Source organism: Eutrigla gurnardus, assembly GCF_963514095.1.
Source record: "Eutrigla gurnardus genome assembly, chromosome: 5".
NCBI lineage: Eukaryota > Metazoa > Chordata > Actinopteri > Perciformes > Triglidae > Eutrigla > Eutrigla gurnardus.
This window is the reverse complement of record NC_139919.1, coordinates 16,559,498-16,585,072: the sequence shown is the minus strand read 5'-3', so window position 1 is coordinate 16,585,072 and position 25,575 is coordinate 16,559,498. Positions and strand designations below refer to the sequence as shown.

The window sequence follows — 25,575 nt, the reverse complement described above, 5'->3', positions numbered from 1 at the left end:
AGCGACACCTGCGACGACCCCGGCAGATGCCGACTAGAGATAAAGTTTTAATGCAAAACATCCGGGTATGCCGTAGTTATAATTGGATCAGATTTTATGGCTCTGTTTCTCTTTTTACTGCTTCACTTATCTCTCTCCATCCGTGGTATCCATCTTCCGCCCCTCCACCTCACCAGAGGAAGCCATCCGTCGCTCCGCCGTTTTCATTATCACCTGTGTCCTCCCCGTCTGTCCCCTGCTTAGAGACGGATGTCAGGGTCATCAACAGGAGACAGAGATAGCCAGCCAAACCACCGCAGTATCGCTGCTCTTCATCTTTATGGTGTTTAGTTCCGCAGTTGTGTCGCTGATATCTTCTACCATTCCCTCTCTCACTCTCCTCCACCGCATTATCAAACTCAACTTCCATTTTCTGTTGACTCTTCCAGAAAGAGAAATCCTCTGTGTTAGTCCTCTTGAGCAACTGTTGCATCAGTGTTTTGTCAGGGTTTCATTTCAGTTTTGTCTCAGTCGAGTTGTCGTCACTCATGGGGACGGAGGCTTGGCTTGCAAAACATTGCCTACACACACACATGCACACATCCCGTCTGTGCCGCTGTCTGCTGCAGGTGCAGGGGAGACTCATGGGAGAGGGCGATCTATTTCCATGCAAAAAAAAATAAAAATCTGGGAATGTGTGAGAGTACGGGTGCAGTCTATATCAGTATTTGCCAAAATAGCCTCTCACATTTCTTTGTGATGTCACGGGTCACCATTCAAAGACTAAAGAGGGGGGAGATAGAGCACACGTGAGAGAGAGAGTGGGTAATAGAGGAGAGGAAGAAGGTAAAAAAAAAGACAAGAGACAATGTAAAAATAGTTTAAATATTCATGTTTTTGTCAGATGATTTATTCATGAGTGTCTGATATAGTCAGTTATTTATAAACTACTTGTGTGTACTGTTGACAGAAGTGTCGCTCCGTGTTCAAGGAGTAAGTACACAATGTAAAATGCAACATGAAGCAGCCAGCATGTGCTCAAATGGTGTCACAGGAAAGGTTAGCTGTGAGTGAATAGCAGCGAGGAGACAAACAGCTCGTTTCTTCACGTGTACACTGTGTGTCACTGCTTCCCCAGCGCTTCCTCGCTGTGTATTCTCATCCATGTTTCTCTCCCGACTCCAGATTTTGACCCTAGTCTTGGACTGATGACTGGCATTACCCCTGCAAATCCCATGATGCCCGGCCTCGGCCTGGCGCCCCCGCCCCTCTCCCAGGATGCGTCGGTTGTCAAGGAGATCATCCACTGCCAGAGCTGCACCCTGTTTCCTCCCAACCCCAGTAAGTCCCATAGTACGTCATCACTGATGTTGTAAGGAATATAAGCGTTGCCGAACCGCCGTCGGGGCGCCTGGAGCATGTTTTATTTACCGGTGCAGTAGCGTCCATTAACGATGACTCATCCCTTTCCCCACCCTCAGGCTGTGGATAGACACCTATGCAGCACTCAGCTAGAAATTGTGTGACAATGAAGGGAAAAAATTTGTATTCTTCCCTATTGTCACCTTTAATAACTCTCACCCACCTTTAGCCGGCAGAGCATAACTGATTTACATTCACGCTTCATCAGGAAAGAGGGGAGGGGAGGGGCTGAGATTAAAGTAGCTGTTAAGGTGTGTGTGTGTGTGTGTGTGTGTGTGTGTGTGTGTGTGTGTGTGTGTGTGTGTGTGTGTGTGTGTGTGTGTGTGTGTGTGTGTGTGTGTGTGTGTGGTGTGCACTTGTGTGATGCCTGTGAATGTTTAATTGGAGGAGTGACCTCTGGGAACACAGAACACATTGCTGCTGTCTTCAATATGCCAGGCCAAAGAGGTGATGGACTCTGTCCTCTTCTCGGCTCAACTCGCCCTTCTCTCTCGTCACCTGCTCGCAGTACCGCACCATATACACATATGTCTCTCTCTCTCTCTATCATATACCGCATCTCCTCTCCCCTCCACCTCATGTCTAAAGGGTCACATCCACTTAATTACCTGATCACCTCTGAGTCTTCCAGATACTACTTCCAGTTCAAAAGTCTCTGTCTGGCTCTGACCGTTGCATGAATGCACACATGGACATTTTTCATATGAAGTGTTGGATGATATTATGCCATACATGCTTGAACGGTCGCAAAATGAGAAAAGAAAATAAGGATGAATGAAAAAGTCCTCATAATTAAGTGTAATTTTCACTCGTAGTACTCTCCCTTGTGGGCCATTATAGGTGGTTCATGGTGACCGGGTTAATCTGTTTGCTGAAGGAATAAATGGAGGAATTTATCTTAGGATTGTAAAAGCGAGCTCTCCGCCTTAATCGGGAGAAAGTGTTGACCATACGAAATGGCAGGTCAACAACATTTAAACAGCCAATATTATATAAAACTGAGCAGCAGAGTAGTGGAATAGGAACTGAGCACTGTTCCTGCACACAGAGGTTGTCCTGGGATGGCTCCCACGGGGGCCGTCGCCTCTGTGACACCAAGTGCCAGTCCTCCTCATATCCGTTCATGAAATGCCACTGCAATTTAAGCCAACATGCTGCGCAAATGTATTATTTAATTTCAATACATTTGCCAAAGTATCGCAAAATTGGATTAGGTGATATAACAATATATGCTGCTAGATGATTCCTTTATACAGAGGTAATCTCGCCTTTTTATCTCTTTATGGGGCCATTGTGGGTAATGTTGCAACGGCATTATTCGGACTGCTTGATGACTTTATGGGGTTTATAGCACTTGGAATCAATGCGATGGTGTCTCTTTGAATCGTCACATCTTCCAAACATGGAAGCCAGATGGGAAAACAAACAGACATTCACCCAGTTGACCAGTGTTCTTGTCCCGTGTCAAACTAAAAGTCGATGTTGACTTATTTTTTCCATGTCATTTCCCTCAGTAGGCACTCACTAGTGCTATGTTATGATGTTGGTTTTTAATATTCCTGTGCAAATACACATAACTAAAACTGAACTAATTGCTTTAAAAAATTAATTTTCAGTTACATTTCCTTCACAGTTGAATTCCATGAATAATTAAACATCATCCTTGTGCTCACTCCCTCTGGGAGGAACTTCCTCCCTTCCGCCAGAGAAAACTGTCTGTCTGGAGGCTGTTTCAAGGCAGCCTCACATGTCGGATAGAGAAGACATCAAGTTTCCACCTCCACTATTAGTGCGAGTTGCTCTCTACAACCAGCGTGGGAGTCTGCCTTTGATACCGAGTGTGTTCGAGTTCAGTCTACACCCCTTTGTATCAAGCATCGCTGTCACAGTTTAATGCAGACAGAAAAATGTAGAACGCATATTAAATTCATTAATGAAGATTTTCTCCACACCTTTAGGCCTTTCCACTCTAATAATGAAGGACGAGCACATGGATGAAAAACAGCGTACCTTACACAGAGTTCCTTCTAATCCTGAGGCTCAATGAGGAGCCAGACTTTTACCAAGAACCTGCCATAAACACTCACTGTGTGACCTAAGGTTACATTCTTTCACATGTCCTTCACTTTTTGTCCTCATGCAGGAACAAGAGCCCTGTTACTAAAAGATTATTATTCAACCCAAGCCTTTGCTTCACCTGCTGAGTCTTTTGTTAATATGTATATGAGAAAATATGTCAAATAAACAGCTAAGTTAAGTGTTTTTTAACACACAAGCTGGGATTCTGTATGCAGCTCAGCGGCTACAGACGGCACGTACACTGTAAGGTTAAGGACTCCATCTCCTAAGGGCCACTCGCATATAAAATATAAGCACTCATGCTACTTTGTAAAGCACTTTGGATAAAAGCATCCACCCGGTGGTATGTTAAGATGATGTTTTTACATCTGTTGTTTGGGCTTTTAGGTGTAAAACTGGTATGCTGCAGTTTGGGCCGGGACTCGCTCTAGAAAAGACATTTTGAATCTCAATGGGACTATCCTGGAACAATAAAGGAAACTGATGCAGTGTATGCACGTAGGACCTCTAGATTATTTGAAGACCATGTCCCTGTTGAGGCTTGAAGAGATAAAACCGTTAATACAACACAACAGGTTAATACAGACATAGAGACCTACAATAAAACAGACATACTGCTGCGAACAACAATTACAGACAGTGATTGAAAAAACAATTTAGAATGATGACTGAAAATGATGATTATGAACAGCAAAAGGAAATATCAGGGTGTTCACAAATTCTCCTCTGTTTAAGCCATGGTTGTGATTTAGTCTGAAGCTCTTAAATATGTTAATGTTGTTATCTCTAATAGCAGGGTTCCAAATCTCTAGACCTTTTTTTTTTAAGATTATGTTTTCAGGCGGAGAGCCTGTCAAGCCTTTTATTATAGAGAGGAAATTGGGGGAGAGGGAGGGGGGGGGGGAGACATGCGGGAAATACATCCCGGGCTGGATTCAAACCCTGGACCACCGCGTCGAGGACGTTAAGCCTCTGTACATGGGGCAGCTGCCCTAACCACTGCACCACCGGCCGCCCCAAATCTCAAATCTAGACATTTTATTCAGTAACTCTGGTATTTGAGGAATGAAAACAACAATTTTTGAAGTTGGTCCAATATTAAAGGAGAAGACTGCAGACGGCAGGAATGTTATCACACGTAACGATCAATTCATGTTCATTAAAGGTGTTGATTTTACCGCTGACAGGCTTAGAGTGTCATTATTAGTATCTGACTACATTATGGAAAGGATACAGAGAATGTAAAACGTTCGTCTTTACCTTTTGTATGATCTGATTTGTTTGTTATTGTGTCATGTGACGTGAGTGAGAGTTGGATGGAGGATTGGAGGCGGTTACTACACAAAGCTTGGCTTGGTGTCGTTTTATCTTCATCAGTCTGACTGATGAAAAACAAACTTGCTGTATCATTCACTGAGGTCTCTCGGTTTAAAGTTCGCTGCCAGTTCTTCCACTGATTGGAAAAGATAAGCATTAAGTGCATAAGCAACTACCACACTGTCAGAACTGATAACTCCATTTTACATTGAATTGGGTTATTCATTTTCTCTGATGCTCGTTTAGAAAGTCTATTGATGTGTCCAAAGAGATGAGCTATTTCTCCCCGAATCAACAGCCTAATGGAGGAAGCTTTTTGCTTTTCTCAATGCACTGACCACTTGTTAAATCATGTCTATTCCATTTCTAATTTTGTGGAAAGATGCCTCTTTTTCATTAGATGACGATTATCATTATTGGCCCGCGGCAGAGATTTCTTTATTTTTTTCACCACATTGGAATGCCTTTTGTAAACGAGTGAATTCTCACATAACATTGTGGACCTGAATGCCAGTGTGAATTCTCTGCTCTCAAAATGAGATATTTGGTTCTATGGAATCCCTTTCTGTTCGTTATTGGCATGTCACCTTTAAGGCATGAAGTGTGCCATCGACTCTCAGTCGAGAAAGTTAGCTTGCAGAGAAAGTCAATTTACTCCCAACATGAAAGAGAAGCACTTTTTCCCCCTTTGAAAGATGATGCTGTCTCCTTCCACAATAGACTAAGAGGGTGTCAAAACTGCCCCTTGAAATCAATAAGAAGAGACATTCCTCAATAGCCGACATTGTTGAAGAGAATAAAGGGTGAGTGCCATCTAAATAACAGCATTTCATGGTCGGCATTTAATGCAGCAATTTATTTGAACAGATGGGGAGACATTTGCACGGACCGGAGCCATTGAGGCGAGTTCTTGGCTCGCTGGTAGATTTCCGCTGTAACTGAAGCCTCTGGGGTTCTTCTAAGGAAGTCAAAGCATGATAAAGCTCCACCACAGGGGGCAACGCAGGGGGCCACAGTGGATAACTGACCTGCATCTTGCTTTAAAGTTATTTTTTAAAAAGGTTTATCATAAGGTATTGATATATGATATGTGACGGGGGGACAAATAGGGAGAACATAGAGGATGTTAAAGGATGTGCAAAGTTAGAGGATGATTGTGAGTCACTGCTCCATTTCCTAAGGTGGTGTGTGTGTGTGTGTGTGTGTGTGTGTGTGTGTGTGTGTGTGTGTGTGTGTGTGTGTGTGTGTGTGTGTGTGTGTGTGTGTGTGTGTGTGTGTGTGTGTGTGATGGGGATAGAGGGCAGCATGTTGCATATGGCAGCTATCACAGGAAGCAGGACCCCCAGCTACTTCACCTCGACCAGCACACGCTGCTTCTTTCTCACTGACCTTTAACTGAACAGCATTGTCTCTCTCTCTCTCTCTCTCTCTCTCTCTCTCTCTCTCTCTCTCTCTCTCTCTCTCTCTCTGTCTTCTATGTTCATATCAGCATCTTTATCTTTATGTTTCTCCTATATACTATATGTCAGTCATTCATAAAGACTGGGTTAGGACCCACAGGTTGAAGGAGATGTAATTTTGGTCGCCAAATAAAGACAGACAGCAGGATTCCTTCCATATTTTTTTATTTCATATTTATATCTACAGTTGAGACAAATGAGAGAGCAGGAAAGCTCTTTTTTTATAAACGGACTGTGCTCTTTTGATTAATCTTTGTCTCTGTCTTCAACTCAACTCCCATACCCACAAACATAAACCCATTTTAACACTTGGGACTGCCATTTAATACGCTGCTTCAGGGAACTGCTTTGTGAGAGTCTTTAATGGTCATCAGTTCCTCCGGCTCATCTTTTTCCAACACTTTTTCATGGATGTCAGCCTTGTCTGTCTGTAATTACCCTCAAGTAAAAGACCAAAGATGCCCTTCAGAACCCTCCTGTCTATGTGCCTACGTTTCTAAAATCTCCCCAGTATAGATTTCATCCTCCTTTCAAAGCCAAACATTTGGTAATGCAGTCACATCTCCAGTGTGTCTGGGAAAAACAAAAAAAGTTTTAAAGCCAGGCTTTTATGAATCAAGGATGTCAGCTAAATGTCAGATTGTTGCCTTGTTGTCCTTTTATATTGTCCTCCTCGCTCATCAGCTAAACTCCAGACGCCAGAACGCCAGAAATTTAATGCTGAATCATGCAATGAAGCGCAGCATGTTTTGCTGACTGCAAAGTAAAGGCGGGGAAACTATCACCTTGGTACTTTCCTAGCGTCAGTGTGTGTGTGTGTGTGTGTCTGTCGGATTGTGTTTTCTGGCTTTGTATATGTGCATGTTCCACTTTTAATGCCATCATCATCGCCAAGGTCAGGGGACGGAGGCATTTGGGCCGAGTGCCAGAGCAAGCTGTGACACGAGGAGGACACCGCCATAAAGTAGCTTTGATGTTACTACCATAACTTTGCTACGGGCTCCCCCAGCACTAAAGCTACAGGACTGGATAATGGCTCCTCTTGGGCTCGTAATTTAAAATTTCATGTCCAACCTTTTGAGTGCGGAATGTAAAGTACACTGTATTTTTTCTCATTTAGAAGGTGATTGATGGAAACTCGTATGATTTAGGCCACAGCTTTATAGCCATGGGAAAGTGCTGCTTGAGGTACTTTCCACATAAGTGCTGTCCAATTTGTTCTGTGTGTCATTCAGTAAATGTCACTATGCCTTTGTGAATATATATATATATATAAACATATTTAAATTTTATTTTTCAAAGCTACAACATGTTTGCACAGTTTATTTGCCTTTTATTTGACTACTACCACATATTTGTTAACCTCTGCTTTTGAAGCCGTAATTTAAAACTTTTTCATGTCTGCAAACTATGAATACATTTTTCATTTTTGCAGTCAGAGTAGGTGACATAAAATATAGAAAGTACAGAAAAGAAAGTTATGTGGTGTAATTGTGAGCATAGAGCAAAGAGGGAGGGTCAGACACACCGAGGACTTTCACTCAGGACACCATTGTCCGTGTCCCGTGCAAAACAAAAAGTAAACACTGACTTTGTGATTCTTATGTAATGTTAATTTTGTCATGTTATATTTCATTATGTAAGAAAGTCCACTAACAGCGCTTGTTCTTTATTCACAGTAGTTACGGTATTTTAATTGTTACGATATGTTATTACGCTATGTTATTACGCTATGTTATCACGCTATGTTATCACGCTATGTTATCACGCTATGTTATCACGCTATGTTATCACGCTATGTTATTATGCTATGTTATTATGCTATGTTATTTTACTGTTGAAAGGTCAACAGCCAAAGTAACTCATGGTTTCCATAAATGGCAACATTTTTCTGGCAACTGGTTTAATTTTTTTTCCCACTTATTTTAAGATCAGATTAAATTAATATCTGTAATTCTTTACTGAGAAATGCTGCCAGTTTAGATGCCAAGCTGAAATAAGTAAGTAAGTAAGTAAGTAAGAAATAAGAGTCTAATCCAACAACCCTGCAGTAAATGATCTTCAGGATGGTTAAAGTATTCAATTTTGTTGAAATTGAATTGATCATTTGTGCATTTGCAGTTTCCACTGCTGTTGAATTGTAATATGTTATTTTTATGCTTTTTTAATACATTTTCTCAGTTAGATAACAGTGCAAACATTGTAGGCCTGATTATTTAGCATCAGTCCAGTTTCCCTTGTGCAGACTAAAACGCTCCCTCATATCATCCATGGAAAGCCTGCTCTTTCTGAGATAAGATCAGTCAACATTTATCTTTGTTCAGTCAGTACCGTCCTTCATGCTTCAAATGATGGACACAAAAGGATCTAGCTCTCGGCGGACAAATGGTTTTGATTATCGTGCTCGGGATGGTGCGACATGATTTTCTCTGTAATTTAAACTAGACTGGACTCAAGCGTATTGTACTACGTTGTCCCTTTTCATTATATTCTCATCATTGTTTGGTCATAGAGAGGTCTGTCCTCTGCTCTACATCTCATCATTACATTGTAAGGGTTAGGCTTGTTCTTGCAGTGAGCAGGGATCTGGTACTGTTAATTGGCCTTCTCTCTGTGGTCGCCCTAACCTGCTGAGATTGATATCAACATAGAAAATATTGTTTACATCACGTTTGACATTGGAGACTTATTGCTCCACAGGTTGCAGGTGAGTAGACATCCTGCTAGGTTTATACCTGGTGTGAACTTGAAACCCTCTCGCTAATTTATATGTCCAGCTAGTAAATATGATCAGACTGAAAGCCCAGTTAACAGCATGGAGACGGTCTCCCTCCCCCGCTGTATATCCACAACATCTCTACATATGATAATCACAAAAATCGGATTATCAGGCCTACCACTGGCAGTGAAGTGCCTCACAAATCCGCTGATTGTCTTATAACACAAAAACATTGAAGGTAACTATTATATATAATGTTCTCGACCCTCTGCTTTTTTCTCTGTATATTTAACACCTTGTCGGAATTATGTGCAGTCATGGAATTAATTTCAACTGCTACTGTGATGATACTCATCTGTGTCTGCAAAGGCACATTCCCAAACTATTAGAGGCCTGCTTGGCTGGATGGCACATAATTTCCTGTACTGAAAGACTGTTTAACTGAGAAGAAGCCAAGCGTCTTGGTTTTATTTTGGTTCAACCCTCTCTTTTGATCAGCAGATGAAATCACCTACGCAACATAATACAATGTCTGTATTTTCCATCCATGGCTGATTCAGAGACCATAATTCACGTTTTGTTGTCATGCCTGCTGCGTGTTGATGCTAAAACTCTTCAGAAGGTCCAGAATGCTCCAGCAATCATTTTAGTTAAACCTCGACAAAATGGGACCATATTACACCAGTTTATCCTTTCATTCATTGGCTAACCATCCATGTCCAATCAGACTCCAGATATCAAATCAAATCAAATCAGACTTTATTTATATGGCACTTTTCATACATATAGTAGCACAAAGTGCCTCACAAAAAATAAAAACGAACAAAACAAAAACAAAACAAGATGTGAGCAACAAAGAACACCACGAAACCAAAACCTCCCACCCCCACAAATATATAGACAGAGATACACAGAGACATACACACCCACACACATAAACATACACACACAAATACACACCCACACACAAACACTAACTGTTGCTGAGGAGACATGGCTGGGCATCGAGATCTGAGGTGAGGAAGAAGCTACCTTTGGGGGCCGTACACACTGAGAGGAATCATGGTCCATGCCTGCAGGGGGCGCCGCTATAGGAGATTGTGTGGCTCAGGTTATCTTCCTGTGTATTTCCTGGAGCCGTTTATGTTATTTGAGTTTAGGATTACTAATGTATCTTCAAAAGAATTAAATGTACCTCTTTTCTCTGCTTTCTCCATGTTTGACAGACCTTCCACCTCCGGTCACGAGGGAACGCCCTCCAGGCTGTAAGACGGTCTTTGTCGGCGGTCTGCCCGAGAACGCCACCGAGCAGCTCATCATGGAGGTCTTTGGACAGTGTGGGGATATTGCTGCTGTCAGAAAGAGCAAGAAAAACTTCTGCCATATCCGGTTTGCAGAGGAGTTTACCGTGGACAAGGCTCTCCTCCTCTCTGGTAAGAAATCTCCACTCTAGAAACTATCTCTTTTATACTTTTTATGTCCGGTTAGCCATCCGTTAGACATTTAGCATGTTGCTTAGATTCTCAATCCTCACTGATGTGAAACCCCATCAAACCCCCAACCTTGTTTGGAGGTATGCATTGGGCTTAAAGGTCAGAGGATAACAGCTTTCTTTCTTACAGGTCTGGACAATATTGAATCTGTAGAGGCCTCCTCACATTGTCAGTCCACTGCTATCAGTGGCCCGGCACTCCTTCACCTCAGGTGGAGGAAGAATGATGAGCTGTTAACCTTTAGTCTGATGGAAATGAAAGGGCTGATATCCATCATTCAGCGCTACAATTCTACAGCCTCACGCATTCAGTCAGGACAGTTGGACGGATGGGTAGATAGATTTGTTTCAGGGGCAGACTGAAGGGACGGATAGATGGACTCCATACAAATTGTTTGGAAAGTGAACAACACTGGGTATGTAGTTGAAGGAACAAGAGCAGGATTTGTAATCAGATGTAAAGTATGCATCGTATTCTACACAGTAAATGTTTTAATGCGTTAAACATTCTTCCATCAGCTAATTGAGGTGTTACTGAGAAGGAAGGGGCCACATAACAATCTGGAATCAGGACCTTGAAGGAGGTGGTTTACATAGACTCAGTACTCAGCAGGCCTTTCTGGCCATTCTTTTCTTTGCAGCCATTTCCTTTTTCTCTCTCTTTATGGTCGATTATGAGAGTCATCAAGGCTTGGGATTAGAATTTTTTTGCTCAAGTTGACACTTGCATGGATGCATCTTTCACCCCAATTTGCTGGAGTGATTGCTACAGATTCCAAACTGTTCCAAATGCTTTCCTTCTGAACACACCATCTCATCCAGTAATACCAGTTCCTCTGCTACAAATGGAGACGTTGACTATATTAGACTTTACAGTCACATGTGCATGCAGTCAGAATCACAGTCACAATGTAGAAACCCTCTTGTTTCAGGATCACGCCATCAGTCAAATGAATTTGCTCACATGTTATATCCTTTAAATCCATCCGCCACTTTCTCCTTAAGAGGAATCAGGCCCCACTATTTGTCTTGTGAAACCAGCTTTTTTATTATTATTTCATCTCCATCCCTCCTGCCAGATACCTTAAATCTCTCCTTGCTGGCCGTATATTCCCTCTTCACAAAGCTCATTTAAAAGAGCAGCCACTGCAATAATACCCTCTGCATTATTTAACGTGTGTGCGCCACGGTCCGGGTCTGTGTGTGTGATTTCATCCACCTCTTCTCTACAGTAAGACTGGGGCTATAAGTCCATATATTAGTGAGATGACAGACCTGTGTCGCTCTCTCATAAATACTACTTTCTGTAACACTCTTCTCCCGAAAAAACACTCACACACACACGCACACACACACACACACACACAGCTACATCGGCCACAGCACACTTTGCTCTCCCGCTATGAAATATTGAAGCAAACCGAGAGCCATGAGCAGGGAGAGCAGAACTTACATTCATATCTTTCTTCTCCTCTCCACATCCAACTTCATCTCTGCGTTCCTCCGATGAGAGAGTGTGTTCATACGTTTTTGGAGGAGAGGCTGACCCCGGGGCTCACCGAGCTTGTTTTACTGGTCTGTGAGTTTGCACTTACCTCTCGCAGATCATCCAGACTGATCAGTTTACAAAACAATGTGATTGTGCTTCCCACCCACACACCAAGGCAGTGGAAATCAGCTTTGAGTGTCTGGTGGGAGGCCGTGTTTATCCGAGACCACCACCGTAATCAGTGTCTCACGCTCGCATGCATACAGACTTAAAAGCTCAAGTGACCTGCTCAGCTTCGGTCCGTCTATATATCGGCCTGCACACCTGCAGTGCAGCTGCACAAACGGGATGCATGGTGAGAACAAAGAGGGCGTGTAAATCGGGTCGTTCCTGAAGGAAAATGAGGACAAGTTGATCAATTTAACCTTGCCTGATACCCACGTGTACACGTGTCTCTGTGAATAGCCTTTTGTCTTCCTATCTCTGTATAGCTGCCTATTTGTGCTTCTTCTTCTGTCTGTGCTTATCTCTGTCTATTTGCGGTTCATTTGAATCTGAGTAGGCATTGATAAGAATTGATATTTCACCCTGTTGCTGTCTGTGTCTCAGCTATCTTCCATGTCCTCCATTTCTCTCTATCTCTATGTCCATGTTTTCCTCAGATCTCATCTATTTATGCTTCTGAGACGAGTTTGGGTTGTCCATCCTAATGAACATATCTCACTAAAACTTGGTCAACGGCCACTGTATATTTGGCCAAAGCTCAATAATACATGTTAGTTATTTCGCAGAAATGTTTAATAGGATACAAGTGATTACATTTTGGACAGACATGCATGTAAACTGCAACTTGACTGGTCAGTGGAGACATAACCGTGACAGTGGTAATTCTACTTTTTTAAATCAACTTCCTGTCAAAGCTGTCCTTTCCCTCCCCAGGTTACCGTATCCGTTTGGGCTCCAGCACAGACAAAAAGGACTCGGGTTGTCTCCACGTGGACTTCGCCCAGGCCAGGGACGACCTTTATGAGTGGGAGTGTCACCAGCGCATGTTGGCCCGAGAGGAGAGGCACCGGCGCAAGATAGAGGAGGATCTCCTCCGGCCGCCCTCCCCTCCTCCCATCGTCCACTACTCGGAGCACGAGTGCAGCCAGCTGGGAGACAAGATCAAAGGTCTGTAGACAAACATGCCAGTCAGGCCTTCCACCACTTCAGTCCAGACTGAAATTCTCCACTTCTGGGTGGATTGCTATGAAATGTGGTACAGACACTGATACATGTCCTCGGGGTGGATTTAAGAACTTAGTTATCAAAATATTAATTTGTCTGGTACTTAACGACCAAATTCTTCAATTGAGATGAACTTGATCTTAATTTTAATATAACATGCAGACATGAGCATTTAGCTCAAAGCGTTGCTGCTCAGATGGCCTCTTGAAATAACTTAAATATTTACCACCTCCAAAATGTAACCTGGTGCAGATCATTCAAACATGAAGATTTGTAAATGTATTCAGACAGAGCCAGCAGTGACAGTAATCTAAACACACTTGACATTTCAGTGTCTGCAGACTTTTGCCTCATTTGAATGCCTCGTACTTCTCCTTCCTACTGAGAATTTAAAGTGTGACTCGATACTTGTTAATCATATTCCTTGACTGCAAGGAGTTGTAATGTAATTTAAAATATTTAAATGCCCTGCATGCTCCAGTATAGTCCCCATCGGTGTGCAGAGCACATTTAAGGAGAGGGTGGGCTTGAAGGGGCCTCTGGAATGCTTGTTGAGCATTTTAAATCCTTAATGTAATCAAACATCAGTGGCAAGAGGTTCCTTGTTGATCCACAGTGACATCCCAGTCCACAGCATCCCTCCTTACTGTAACATTAAAACCAGGAGTGCTCATGCCCTGAAATAGCTCAAGAGATTTGCTAGACATGGAGTGTTCATCGTTTCCTGCCTTTTTATTCAAATGTGTACTAATTGACCACTTAACCACCACCATTCTCATATTTTCTCCAGATTGATGGAGGAAAGGTCAAATTTTTTTCGATCAACTTTTCCATTTTCTAGTGATTGGACCAACTTTTTTTTTTTATTTATTTGCTTGTGCAATTCACATCATATTTTCAAATCTGTTCGAATAAAGAAATAAAGGCATTGCAGAACAAAATGAATTGCAAAAATTCAGCAGGAGTTTTCACCTGAAAAGGATATTGTTGCTAAAATGTTGCACCATTCACTGGGTATTTTTCCTACAGCTGTTCACAGCACTGTTTGTTTACTCAATGACACACACTGTAGGAAAAAAGTATCTCTTTGGTAAAATATTGTGTTCGGAATCATTTTTTGTTGCAGATTTGAAGTCACTATCCCATCTGTTCTTATTGGAGTAGCTCTGAACTGTGGATAAAAAGGAAAACACAAAGAAACAAAGAGGCGAGAAGTTCTTATGGGGTATTTGTTTTTGAATACATTCTCATATTAGAATTTGTGTATTTATGCTCACGCCTCAGCTGAAGACCCATTAAATTAAAATCTGAATCTATCCGGCCTCTGGCTGTCAGTGATCGAAGAGCACTAATATTCCTCCAGATTGTCTATTAATAACGCTGCTGCAGGGAGCTTTGAGACCAGTCTGCCTACAAACAAACAGGAACACCCTCAGGGAATCATGAGATAACACCTCGATTTGAAAGGTGTTGCTGTGATAGATCATCATTCATGCAAGCTGTCTGAAGCCTTCTCTGTGTGTGTGTGTGTGTGTGTGCGTGTGTGTGTGTGTGTGTGTGTGTGTGTGTGTGTGTGTGTGTGTCTGAGAGAGAGAGAGCATCTTCAGAACCTGGTTTAAATCGAGACAAAAACACTGTTTCCATGCACTGGTCAATTTTAAGATTTTGGGCTATTTTGCTTCCATAAGACGTCTATATACATATTCTTACATTCATACATGGCAAAATAGATTTTCTTTGAGTGATAAAAAGATAAAGATAAAAGATATCCAAAACATTTTGAACCTGTGTTCCGATTTCTGTACAGGAAATTTGCACATTTCAAAATGCCAAATATATATATTTAAACGGAACTTTTCAGAAAACAAAACAAAAAAAAGAATTGCCTTAACGTGAGTAAAAAACTGAGGAATTTCCCGACAAGCGTATTCCCTCTTATCCCTCCTGACTTGTAAGCAGCCCCGCGAGGCAGCGGAGCACAGGACAAGCACAGCAGAATAACAACAATACAAATCAATAAAGTCTCCTGACATCAGCTGATTATTCACCAGACAAAGCAGGAGTGCTGCTTAACAACCTGAACTTTGTAAACAGTCGCTATTCTGCGCCTGCCTGTTCTGTAAGCATTTGACAAGGCTTGTTTACTGAAGGTATTTATAGGAAAGACTGGTTGATCTTACCCCAACACTTCCTCTTATTTAACCTCAACCGTTCGCTGTACATATGGGATAATTCCCCTCCTCAATCATTGATTTAATTTGTTCTGTTCCTTTCATGCCGAGATGAGAGCAAGTTCTTGAAGATATTTTCATCTCATCATCTTCATGTCCTCATTCTTTCTTCCCAGACACTCCTCTGTGACACCTAGAAACAACCCAGCACACGGCTCCAATAGATGTTGCTAAGACAGCTTGTACAAACATTCAAATAGTGCACCAACATTAATTAGAAAGGATTTCAGCAGTTGAGAGGATTTCTTTTGCTTCTTGTCACCTTTGTGAAACATCTGTGTGTGTGTGTGTGTGTGTGTGTGTGTGTGTGTGTGTGTGTGTGTGTGTGTGTGTGTGTGTGTGTGTGTGTGTGTGTGTGTGTGTGTGTGTGTGTATGTGCGTGTGTGTGTGTGTGTGTGTGTGTGTGTGTGTGTGTGTGTGTGTGTGTGTTGAACTTGTTGCCTCCATCTTGTTGGGGAGCATAAATTGATTCCAGATTTCGGTGATCCCGATCACTGTAACTCTCCCCTCCTGTCTCTTTATGCTCAGACAGATTTAAGTGGATACTTTCTATACTCTCCTTTGTTTTGTTTTTTTACCTTTCTTATGTAGACTACTTTCTCCTCCACTCCTGCCCAGACGACGGTATACACTGAGGGAATGTGCTCATATTGACCCAGACTCTTGCTCTCCCCGCCTCGTCTCCTCTCCTTCTTCCTCCAGATGACAATGCGTTTCCTGAAGCGGTGCGTGTGCTCTTGACCTGGCTGGAACGAGGCGAAGTCAACCGCAGGAACGCCAACAACTTCTACTCCATGATCCAGTCGTCCAGCAGCCACATCCGCCGGCTGATGAGCGAGAAGAGTCAGCATGAGAAGGAGGTGGAAGAGGCTAAAGACAAGTTCAAGACTGCGATGACCAGCATTCTGACTCAATGTGAGTCCTCTCTGCACACTCACACATTTATACTTCAGGATGCCACACCATTCACTTACTTGTATAATACATCTGTCATACATTTTCAAGTGTAATGCAGCATACACAGTGAGTTGCAATGCAACTCAGTCTTTTGCCGCTTTCATGCCAATTAACCAGCGAACACTTCATATAACGTCGCCAATAGCAACATAACTAACAAACGACAATTCAAACCCGTGAAAGCTTCTTTGCATCTTCTAAAGTCTCCTCTGTAACGAAACACCTTTTAAAAACAGTTACAAAGTGCTTGACTTGTAATAAAAATGTGCAATTCAAAAGGAATAATGAAGTGGACGATAGGTATATTTTAGAAATGATATAGTTCCTCAATTTATGAAAATCTACAAAAGCCTAGCATTGGGTTGTGATGAGCACAAGCCTTAACCTCCCTACGTGCAGCCGCTTGCTTGTGGAATCCACTTTTGAGACTTTAATGGAGTAGACTGATTTCTCTAGGGATGATGTGTTTTAACAGTCTTTGGTGGTTAGACTCGACAGGGCATCTGCCCGGAGCAGCAGTGAGATAAACCCCCCTGTGGAGTCCAGACACTAGTGGTGGTGGTTCTGCTGAGACTGGTAGCCTGAGGAGGCTGATGAACCTGATGAATCTGTGAAGACTGGGCATTGCATTGATGGGGAGCCGGAGGGCTGCGTAAATACTAAAGGTGGAGGGAAGGCACAGCAGCAAGATGATAGGCTATAAGGTAGGTGTGTCCTTGGTCTATTGGATAGAGGAGACCAGTTGATGAGAACAGCTGGAAACATGAGTGAGCATGTGTGAGAGGAATGATTGACAGGATGTATAAAAAACAGCTGGCCTCGGCATGTAAAAGTACAGTCTTTGCTACGCTAGAGCTTCATATCAAAGTAACATCCTGTGTTTGAATCCTCCACCTTGAGTTCTTGAAGAAAGGTTGTTTTTCTGGCATGCCTCCACGGTGAATGAAGAATATTCGCTTAAAGTTCAAATACTTCTGTAAACGGTCTCATGTTTGTGCATGAACGCTCATCCATGCAAATCCGGAGGAGTCTGAAAGGATTTAATGAAAAGTACAGAGCAAACAACTGGATGAATGAGCCTCGGATCATACTGACCAAGTTTGTAAAAGGATGTCTGTAGCTTCACCGTTGTTAAACACGTTCACCGTTTACTTTTCATAAAGACTTTTCTCTGTTTTTTAATTCTTCACACCGAAGGCATGTGAGAAATTGTTTTTCTTCACACATTCACAGTAACACGGGGTGACTAATTGATCAATAAAGAGGTGAAATATTAACTGTTCATGTTCGTCATCATGTTCAGCCAAAAACAGAAGAACATTGAATGAACTTGTTTGTGCCCGACCCTGTTGACAGCCTCGCAGACATCTTTATTAATCAGCAGGCCCGTCATGACTCAGCCATGAGTACTGCCACTTCCAAACCTCACGCTGTGATTCAAGAAAAATAGGGAAAAGCGAATACTTTTCTACCCACTTAAGGATGTCACAAAACTATCTAATTGTTTCCCCTCAACAGGATATGCAATTATTCCTCAAATGTAGCACCACAACACATTTATCAGGCCACAATGAAAAAAAAAAAAAAAAGAACCCACTGAGCTTGCTGGTGACATGAGCAGCCTTTGATTTGAGTCATTTGGGGACGAAATAAAAGGATCTTTGATTCCAACTGAAGCAGCTGTTATCCCTCGCTCCACAGTTCACACTGGGGTAAAAGGGGAAACTCATTACAAGTGTCATGAAAGCTTTGACCAGAGTGTGCCAAACTGTGAGTCATCATTAGAAATGAATGCATTAAATATCTATCAGGGAGGCCATGTTGAGCACCACATGAATCCAGAGGGATCGTGTTTTATATTCACCAACAAACGTTTCACTTGGGTTATTAGTAATTGTACTGTATCATGCTACACTCTATTCCGAATGTTACTGATAAATGTGTTGTCAAATTGTATCCTCATATAAATTGGCCACCAGCCACAGAAGCAGGATGTTAACGGTGAGTTCACAGGTTAAGGAGCATGTGGGCTCATTGAGCGTGTCCCTCTCGATCACGCACACGGGCGCTCAGGAAACAATTTATCCTATGTCGCAGGACCCCGGAGAATAAGCTCTGCATCCCACATATTTACCATTCGGTTATTGCCATACTTGGGTAACAGGCGCAATCGAACACGCTGCGCTGCAGTAATTCCCATGACACTCTGCAGTCTGCTGCTTTATCACAGGTCACCGTGCGGTACACAGCATATCAAATGCTCAAATACCCAGAGAGAAATACCATGACAGAAATACACAGCAACCACACACTCTCTCTCACACAAACACACACACACACACACACACACACACACACACACACACACACAGACTTTACATTAGTGATGAATACAAATAAAATGTTTTACTTTTCGCACACAAGAATACAGCAAAAAAAGAGATCATTTGCAAAAAAATGCAATACTTATAACACAATAACTTGTGTTTTACAAGCTTAAACATGGTCAAAAAACCATAGACAGTATGTTTACTTTAAACTTAATATTTTAACAACGAAAATAGAACAATAACAACAATCATTTTAATACAATTTAATTTGTAGTACTTTGTAAAACCAAGTGAAGGCTTTTTTTGCTCAGCAGTCACAGCGATTTCCCCAAATGTCTGATGTTCTTTATTCACAATGTGGCAATGATACTTCAAAATAATGTGAAAATGTACAGTATTTGCTCAGCACCCATAAAGCTCTGTTCCTAGAATCCCTCCTGCTTGGTACTAATTGGTTGGAAAAAGAACAGTAACATTTTTACATAATTTTCACATTATAAAGTCCCAATATGACAAATCACAAATGTATTTAAGTATAAAACCCTCATTATTATTCCGTAAATGATCAAGTACTGTGTTGAATGTAAATGTAAGGTGTGCCCTTCCATCATGTTTCTGTCTCATTCAGTCAGTCATCTTTATGCTACACTGTTCTGCACTCTTTTCACTGATGCATCACAATGTATCCTGCATGCGGAACATGACAGAACTATGGATGGTGAGTTGAATGGCAGAAAACAACAATAGCGAGCATCCGTCCTCCGGGATCCTTGATGCATATTGATCAGCTTGCTTGTATTGATATCTACATGCTTTCAAAAGGGCACATTGAAGTGGGTTACAACCTCCAAGGACTCTCTCTTTCTTTGCCTCTTTCTCTCATTTCTTTTTCTCTCTGTCAGTCACCCTCACAGTCTCTTTCTTCCTGCATAACTCTCATTACAGGCCACCCACATCCAACACAATAATCCATCCAGACACCTTTTCTCTTATCCTTATGCTAATCGTGAATTTGTCGTTGGCTCGCCGTATTTCCACCCATGCAAAACAAAAGACACATCCATATTTACTGGGCTCTACTTTTGACTGGCATCCAAGGACACATTATTATAGGCATTAACACTTCTGTCACCTGGAAGAGAATGACTTTTCATTGAAGAGCTCTTGACATCGCCCCTTGATTTTTTTTCTTCTTATTATTTTTTATGTGAAAAGAGACAACTTTTATCTCTCTCCCTCTTCTCCTTCTTTGGCTCTTTTTTCTTTTGCCCATTAGAGTTCCCACCATTTTTTCTGGAACTTTAATAACAGCGCAGTTATATTACAATATTACAAATAACTTGTTCCACCATCTGTCGTTTCCGTTATTTGGGGATAGCTACTGATAGCTACGGGGGGGACAAAAGGTCGTGCAATTACCAACTTTGTGACATAAATGTCACATAACTGATGAACAAAAAAAACATAACAAAATAACTGATGGTGTCACACTACTTATAATGATAAGTTAAACTGCCACTTAATTTAGAGAATGACTTGGCAGCAACACATGTGACCCAGTAAAACCATTAATGTTAATGGTAATGTGACCAGAACGTATCTGGGGTTACTGGATGATGACTATTGTGTTATATTAATTATATTCATACTTTGTGTCGGAGTCATGCCCCTTTCTTCCATATATTCCTTAGAATGTAACTGAATGTTACCTGTCATATAAACAATCCTGACAGGCAGTCTGAGTCTGATTTCCACCATTACTTGCTGGAAACATTTCCTGTCCCACAGTGATGACAACAAAGCATGATCCAGCATAGGAGTTCTAGATATTGGCACCACTATTAGGCTTTGCCAGACCTGCCACTGCTTCGGAGACATTCCTCCATTTGATAAAGGTCTGACTCCCCATATCGCCCCCGTTTCTGCTAACCGGTCAGGGAATACGAGACCTTATGCTTGTGTCCCTGTTATTAGGGAAAATGGAAAAACCTGACCAGGAGTATTGCTACTACTGTGGCCCCTGACCACATCTGGTTTCTGACATGGCTTGCTAGGCTTGACTGCCTTCCATCAAAGCATAGCAGAGGTCTCCCTGGTGCTTCGCTCTCACCAGGGGGATTGTTTCAACACTCAGTGTTTCCAGGGAGGCGGATAAGGAAGAGGAAAGGCCCAGTTAAAGCATCCTCTTCCTCTGTTGTCCAGTCATCCTTTTGCCGTGAAAGAAAGGGTCCTCAATGTTGGGCTGCCAAAACCAAGACACATCTCACCAGAAGGGTGAGGTGAATATGACATGTATTTGTGGCAGTTGGATATTTTTTTTCTATTTTCTGCCAATGTTTTGGCCATTTCTCAAATGAAAACATTTAAATTCATGTCTCCTCCAGCTGACATTTTGTTTTCTATCCTCCTTGTGTGTCTCTTACCATATTTGCTATGGTTCGGTTCCAGGCTTTGTAATGACAAATATGATATTTTGATTATTATTTTCAGCCAATTGATTAATCAGTCCTCTCACATAGTGCCATTGAGAGTATTTAAAACTTTTGTTTTAAATTGAGTCACACATCACGTTATATTGTTTTTAGTAGCTTAACAACCTACTGCGATCATTTTCATTGTTCAGCCTGTGCTGTGGAGACATAGACCTCCACATACTGATATGAATATATGTAGGGTAAACAATACCTGGAAAAATACAGTAGAGAATAATACTGGAAAGAACAATACATTCTACTAATGTCAATGTGGGACTGATAACAATGATTGATCACCTGTCATAACAACACAAATTTAGTAGATACAGACTTACATCTACCATATAGCTGGAGAACCAACAACATGTGCTCACATAGAAACACACATTGTGACATTTTAAATAATGGAACACATTTGATCACTTGCAACACAAACATTGCAAGTGATTGTGACGATAAAAAGTATATTGCTGTGGTCCACCATTCCCCATTGACCAATGGAACTGAAGTAATCTGTGAATAAATGTATTATTAATACCACCACGTACTGTAATACACACACAACCTTATATACAGACATTTTTTCTCAGGCTTAACTGCAGTGTCCAATATAGGAGCCTCTCTACACCCATAACATGAACGCAGGCGCCTTGGAGGGAAATGGTTATATCAATAACTCATAATGTGGCCTGGTGCTGATGCAGTCTTCACCCTGAGCATATCAATAGTAGACAGGATACAGCATATGATGGCAGGTGCATGGAGTCCTACAGCCAGCTTGTTGTCTTTATAATGTTACTGCATTGAGCGATGGGAGGAATCTATTCGCTTGAAATGCTGAGTTCACCGTCTTCAGCTGTGGTCTAACGAGATCGCCTCCAAAGTAGCAGGATGGTCTCTCCAGAACAGGAAGGCAGCTGGTCAGCAGAAAAACAACCAGAGTAGTTAGTCTTGGCATCTTGTGAGTGCATTGTAGTGATTGTAAATGAATACCTACCGGCCTGGACAGAAATCACAGAGATCATTAGCTTCAGGTGAGGGATTGTTTTCTCAATGACTCAATATCACTTAGCTGCCAGATAACAGGTATCTTTAAAACCAGACTGTTATGCTGAAAACACAGTATTGATTGCCGACTGGGGAATGTGACTGTACAGTGTGTGTGTGTATATATATATATATATATATATATATATATATATATATATATATATATATATATCCACATATATCCACCATGCATTAGATAACCAGGCATCAGATATGGAAAAATATATTTTTGTCTTAGTCTACTGATCCAAACTGCATTTTCTCCTTTGAGCAAATCCTAATTAACGTGGCCAGTCCAATCAAACGCACATTTGCCTCTGTGAGTGTTGTTACAGATAGACATGCCTGAGACTTCACGGCTCCCAACAGCAATATAATCTCATGTTTGGCCGGTAAACATTTACAATATTATGTCCCACGTCTCAAATGGCTCTTAAAATTAGAACCAGATTTCCTATAAACGCTATTGCTTTGTGTAACACAGAGGACGTTGCTTCTTTGGTTAAACGTTTTCTCTTGCCTGAGGGAATACAATAAACATGGAAGCGTTTTTTTTATTTTTTATTATTATTTGCTTTTGAGTCAACCTACCATCTGCTAGTGCCAAACACTCTGCAGGCTTTCATGCAATTTGCACTCAAAGAATAACACCCTATTTCCAGTTTTAGTCTCGCTTCGCCCGTAGTATTACGTATTTAGACTGATACACAACATAAAATGCAGTTTAGGGGCCAGTAGATGCTGTTAATGTTTCAATAGATGGTTGCATCAAGTTACAGTACACAATAGTTGGACATGAATGTGAAAATGATTTGATAACGCTACATTTAGCATTTAAAACAACATCTAGCATGAAACATTAAATTAAACAGTTTGAATTTCAAGGACAGGAGGGAGTTTCAGCTCTCACCATGTTTCCTGACAAACTATGGATCTCTCATGTGCACTACCATTAGACCCAATTTAAAAAGAAAACAACCATTTCCGTGTCTCCAATAACTGCACCATTTTAAGCTAATAAGCGTGTAGAAAATGTTTGTGCCGAGTATTAATTATTTGTGTGCGCAGACTAATAGGAGGGGAGAATTGGAAATCTTTATGTCAAGGGATGACACAGAACCAAAACACAGTGAAACATGTTTGCTTCTCCTCTCCCTGCATTAATAACTCACTCCTAAATTATATAATATCATTCAACTTTAAACACACAAACAATCTAGCACATGGGTTCTTCACAGTCCGGAGGGTTTGATACCCGGTGTCAAGACGGCTTTTCCAAAGTGAGAACTTTACTGTAATTTTATAATTAAAAGCACACACATATTTGGAGTAGGAGATTAAAGGCGTTGTGTTCTTTTTTTATGATGTTGTCAAATAAGTTTTAGACGCAGCTTGTATCACTGCTTCCCTCTGTCTTTCTCTTCCTTTCATCCCTTCCTACACATCTCTCCCTCGCCAGTTGAAGAGATCGTGTCTGTTTTCCATGCCGCCTCCAAACAAAAGGCATGGGACCATTTCTCCAAAGCTCAGCGGAAGAACCTGGACCTGTGGCGCACGCAGGTTGAGGTTGGTATTTGTTTTCTCGTTTTCTTCGTATCGCTGCATCTACAGGTACGTACAGAGCAGTGATTTGATCCACACGTATTGTACTTGAACCTTTTGCGGTCAAACAGAGGAACTGTGCTCGTGGATTTTTCCAAAGTGTGTTTTTTTAATAGCGGAGTAGAATAAAAAAGCAGGGAGGGGGCCTTGAACAAAACAAAGAAAACGGCAAGCTTTTGGCAATTAAAATGTTTAAATCAAGTGTGAATGTATGTAGCAAAAAAAAAAAAAAAGTGCCAAAACAGAATAAAAAGAGCTATCAGTGCACAAAACCATAACACGTGGCAATATCAGTAATCAATAGTGCACTCTCTCTCTTCTCTGATATCTTCTTCACTTTCTCGCCCCTCTCTCTCTCTCTCTCTCACACACACACACACACACACACAGTTGAGCACGTGTGACTGTCGAAAGCCAGATGTTTTGAAAATGTAAGTGTGGTCGGAACTGATTTGTGAAAGAGATGATTGGCAGCGTCGTGAATCGGTGCTGTGCATGTTCAACCCTCAGAAAAGAGACAGGTGGCTCACTTGATGGCTGCTTCTTATACTCTATATACTTACTTGACATACCTGTCATATATTAAACTCATTCATGCTTGGCCACTCGATGGTTGCTTCTGGGCCGCCAGTTGAATAGTCACGCAGAGAGTGTCCAACCAAAAAGATCTATAATTCCATCTACTTTCTACTTAACCAGTTTGGAATTGGAGTGTGAGGACATAAATGTCTTTTTCCAACATGCATATATTCATTTTAAAAAGAAGTAATACTGATTTTTTTTTGACAAAACATCAGGAGAATATGTCTTTCTGGGACACGAGCAGGATAGAGGATAGCAAAGCAGAATTTAACTCGTCATTTTAACAACATAATTGTGCTAAAAGGAAACAAGAATGGTGTTTGGATTTTCTGAATCTGGTTAGCTCGTACTGCATGGACGGGGAATAAACCTGGTGATGAATGGTGAAAATGAAATGACATCACATTGCAATCACAATCAAGACGATAGGAATATTTACTCATGAAAAGGTGGAATGAAGAGACTTCATGTTAATAGCAGGTTTAAATGAAAGAGTCTTCTTCTGGATGAGGTTTTGGTCCTAGATGAGCAGGTGACTCATAAGCTCTTAACTGTCTGCTGTCACATTTGATTTGACAGGAAAAGTGTTAAATTAATGCACTGTTGCTTGTTTATTTGGGGGGGGGGGGGGGGGTATTGAGGTTATCCATCTCATTATTTATTTCAGAAAAATCACATGGCTTTTTTTCGTTATTTTTTCATTATTGTTTAATGTTAAACTAACAAATGGCATGTTAATTATGGTGAGGATTTTCGTTGTTCCGTGTTGTTTTCAACAGAGAGTGCAGCATTAGCTCCGATGTGATCGAGCCCGAGTGTAGAAAGTGCTGCATTTTTGGGGTGGAATCAACAACGCAGGGTTTCATGCTGGTACAATTTATCCACACACGGAAAAACGCATGTCGTCGCAAATCAAGCTGCTGAGCATTCTCTCTTGCTGAATGTCAATGAGGCCCCATTCTTTGTGAATATTCATGTACAGTATCAAAAGAGAATAGCGTTCATTCTGCTCCATCCCCTGCAGAACTATGAAAATGCTAATACGTTTCCAGAAATAGATCCTGACATTAACAAGCATTCGGAGCCGCTGCCGGGAGCTGTCCACATTAGAGTGGTGATACATTAATCACACTTTATACTTTAACCCACGAATATTGATTTG

At 41.5% G+C, this 25,575-nt stretch overlaps 1 protein-coding gene across 4 annotated transcripts in view; it reads left to right on the top strand.

Moving 5' to 3' along the window:
* Nucleotides 1-25,575, top strand: part of LOC311013850 (ecto-NOX disulfide-thiol exchanger 2-like) — a 160,740-nt gene that overhangs the window by 109,813 nt on the left and 25,352 nt on the right. For all 4 annotated transcript variants that reach the window (XM_084010108.1, XM_084010107.1, XM_084010106.1 and 1 more), the window contains exons 4-8: nucleotides 1,165-1,320; nucleotides 10,203-10,409; nucleotides 12,897-13,130; nucleotides 16,121-16,333; nucleotides 23,689-23,795. In XM_084010108.1, coding sequence (XP_083866234.1) covers nucleotides 1,165-1,320; nucleotides 10,203-10,409; nucleotides 12,897-13,130; nucleotides 16,121-16,333; nucleotides 23,689-23,795 — 917 coding nt within the window. The remainder of the gene's footprint in view (nucleotides 1-1,164; nucleotides 1,321-10,202; nucleotides 10,410-12,896; nucleotides 13,131-16,120; nucleotides 16,334-23,688; nucleotides 23,796-25,575) is intronic.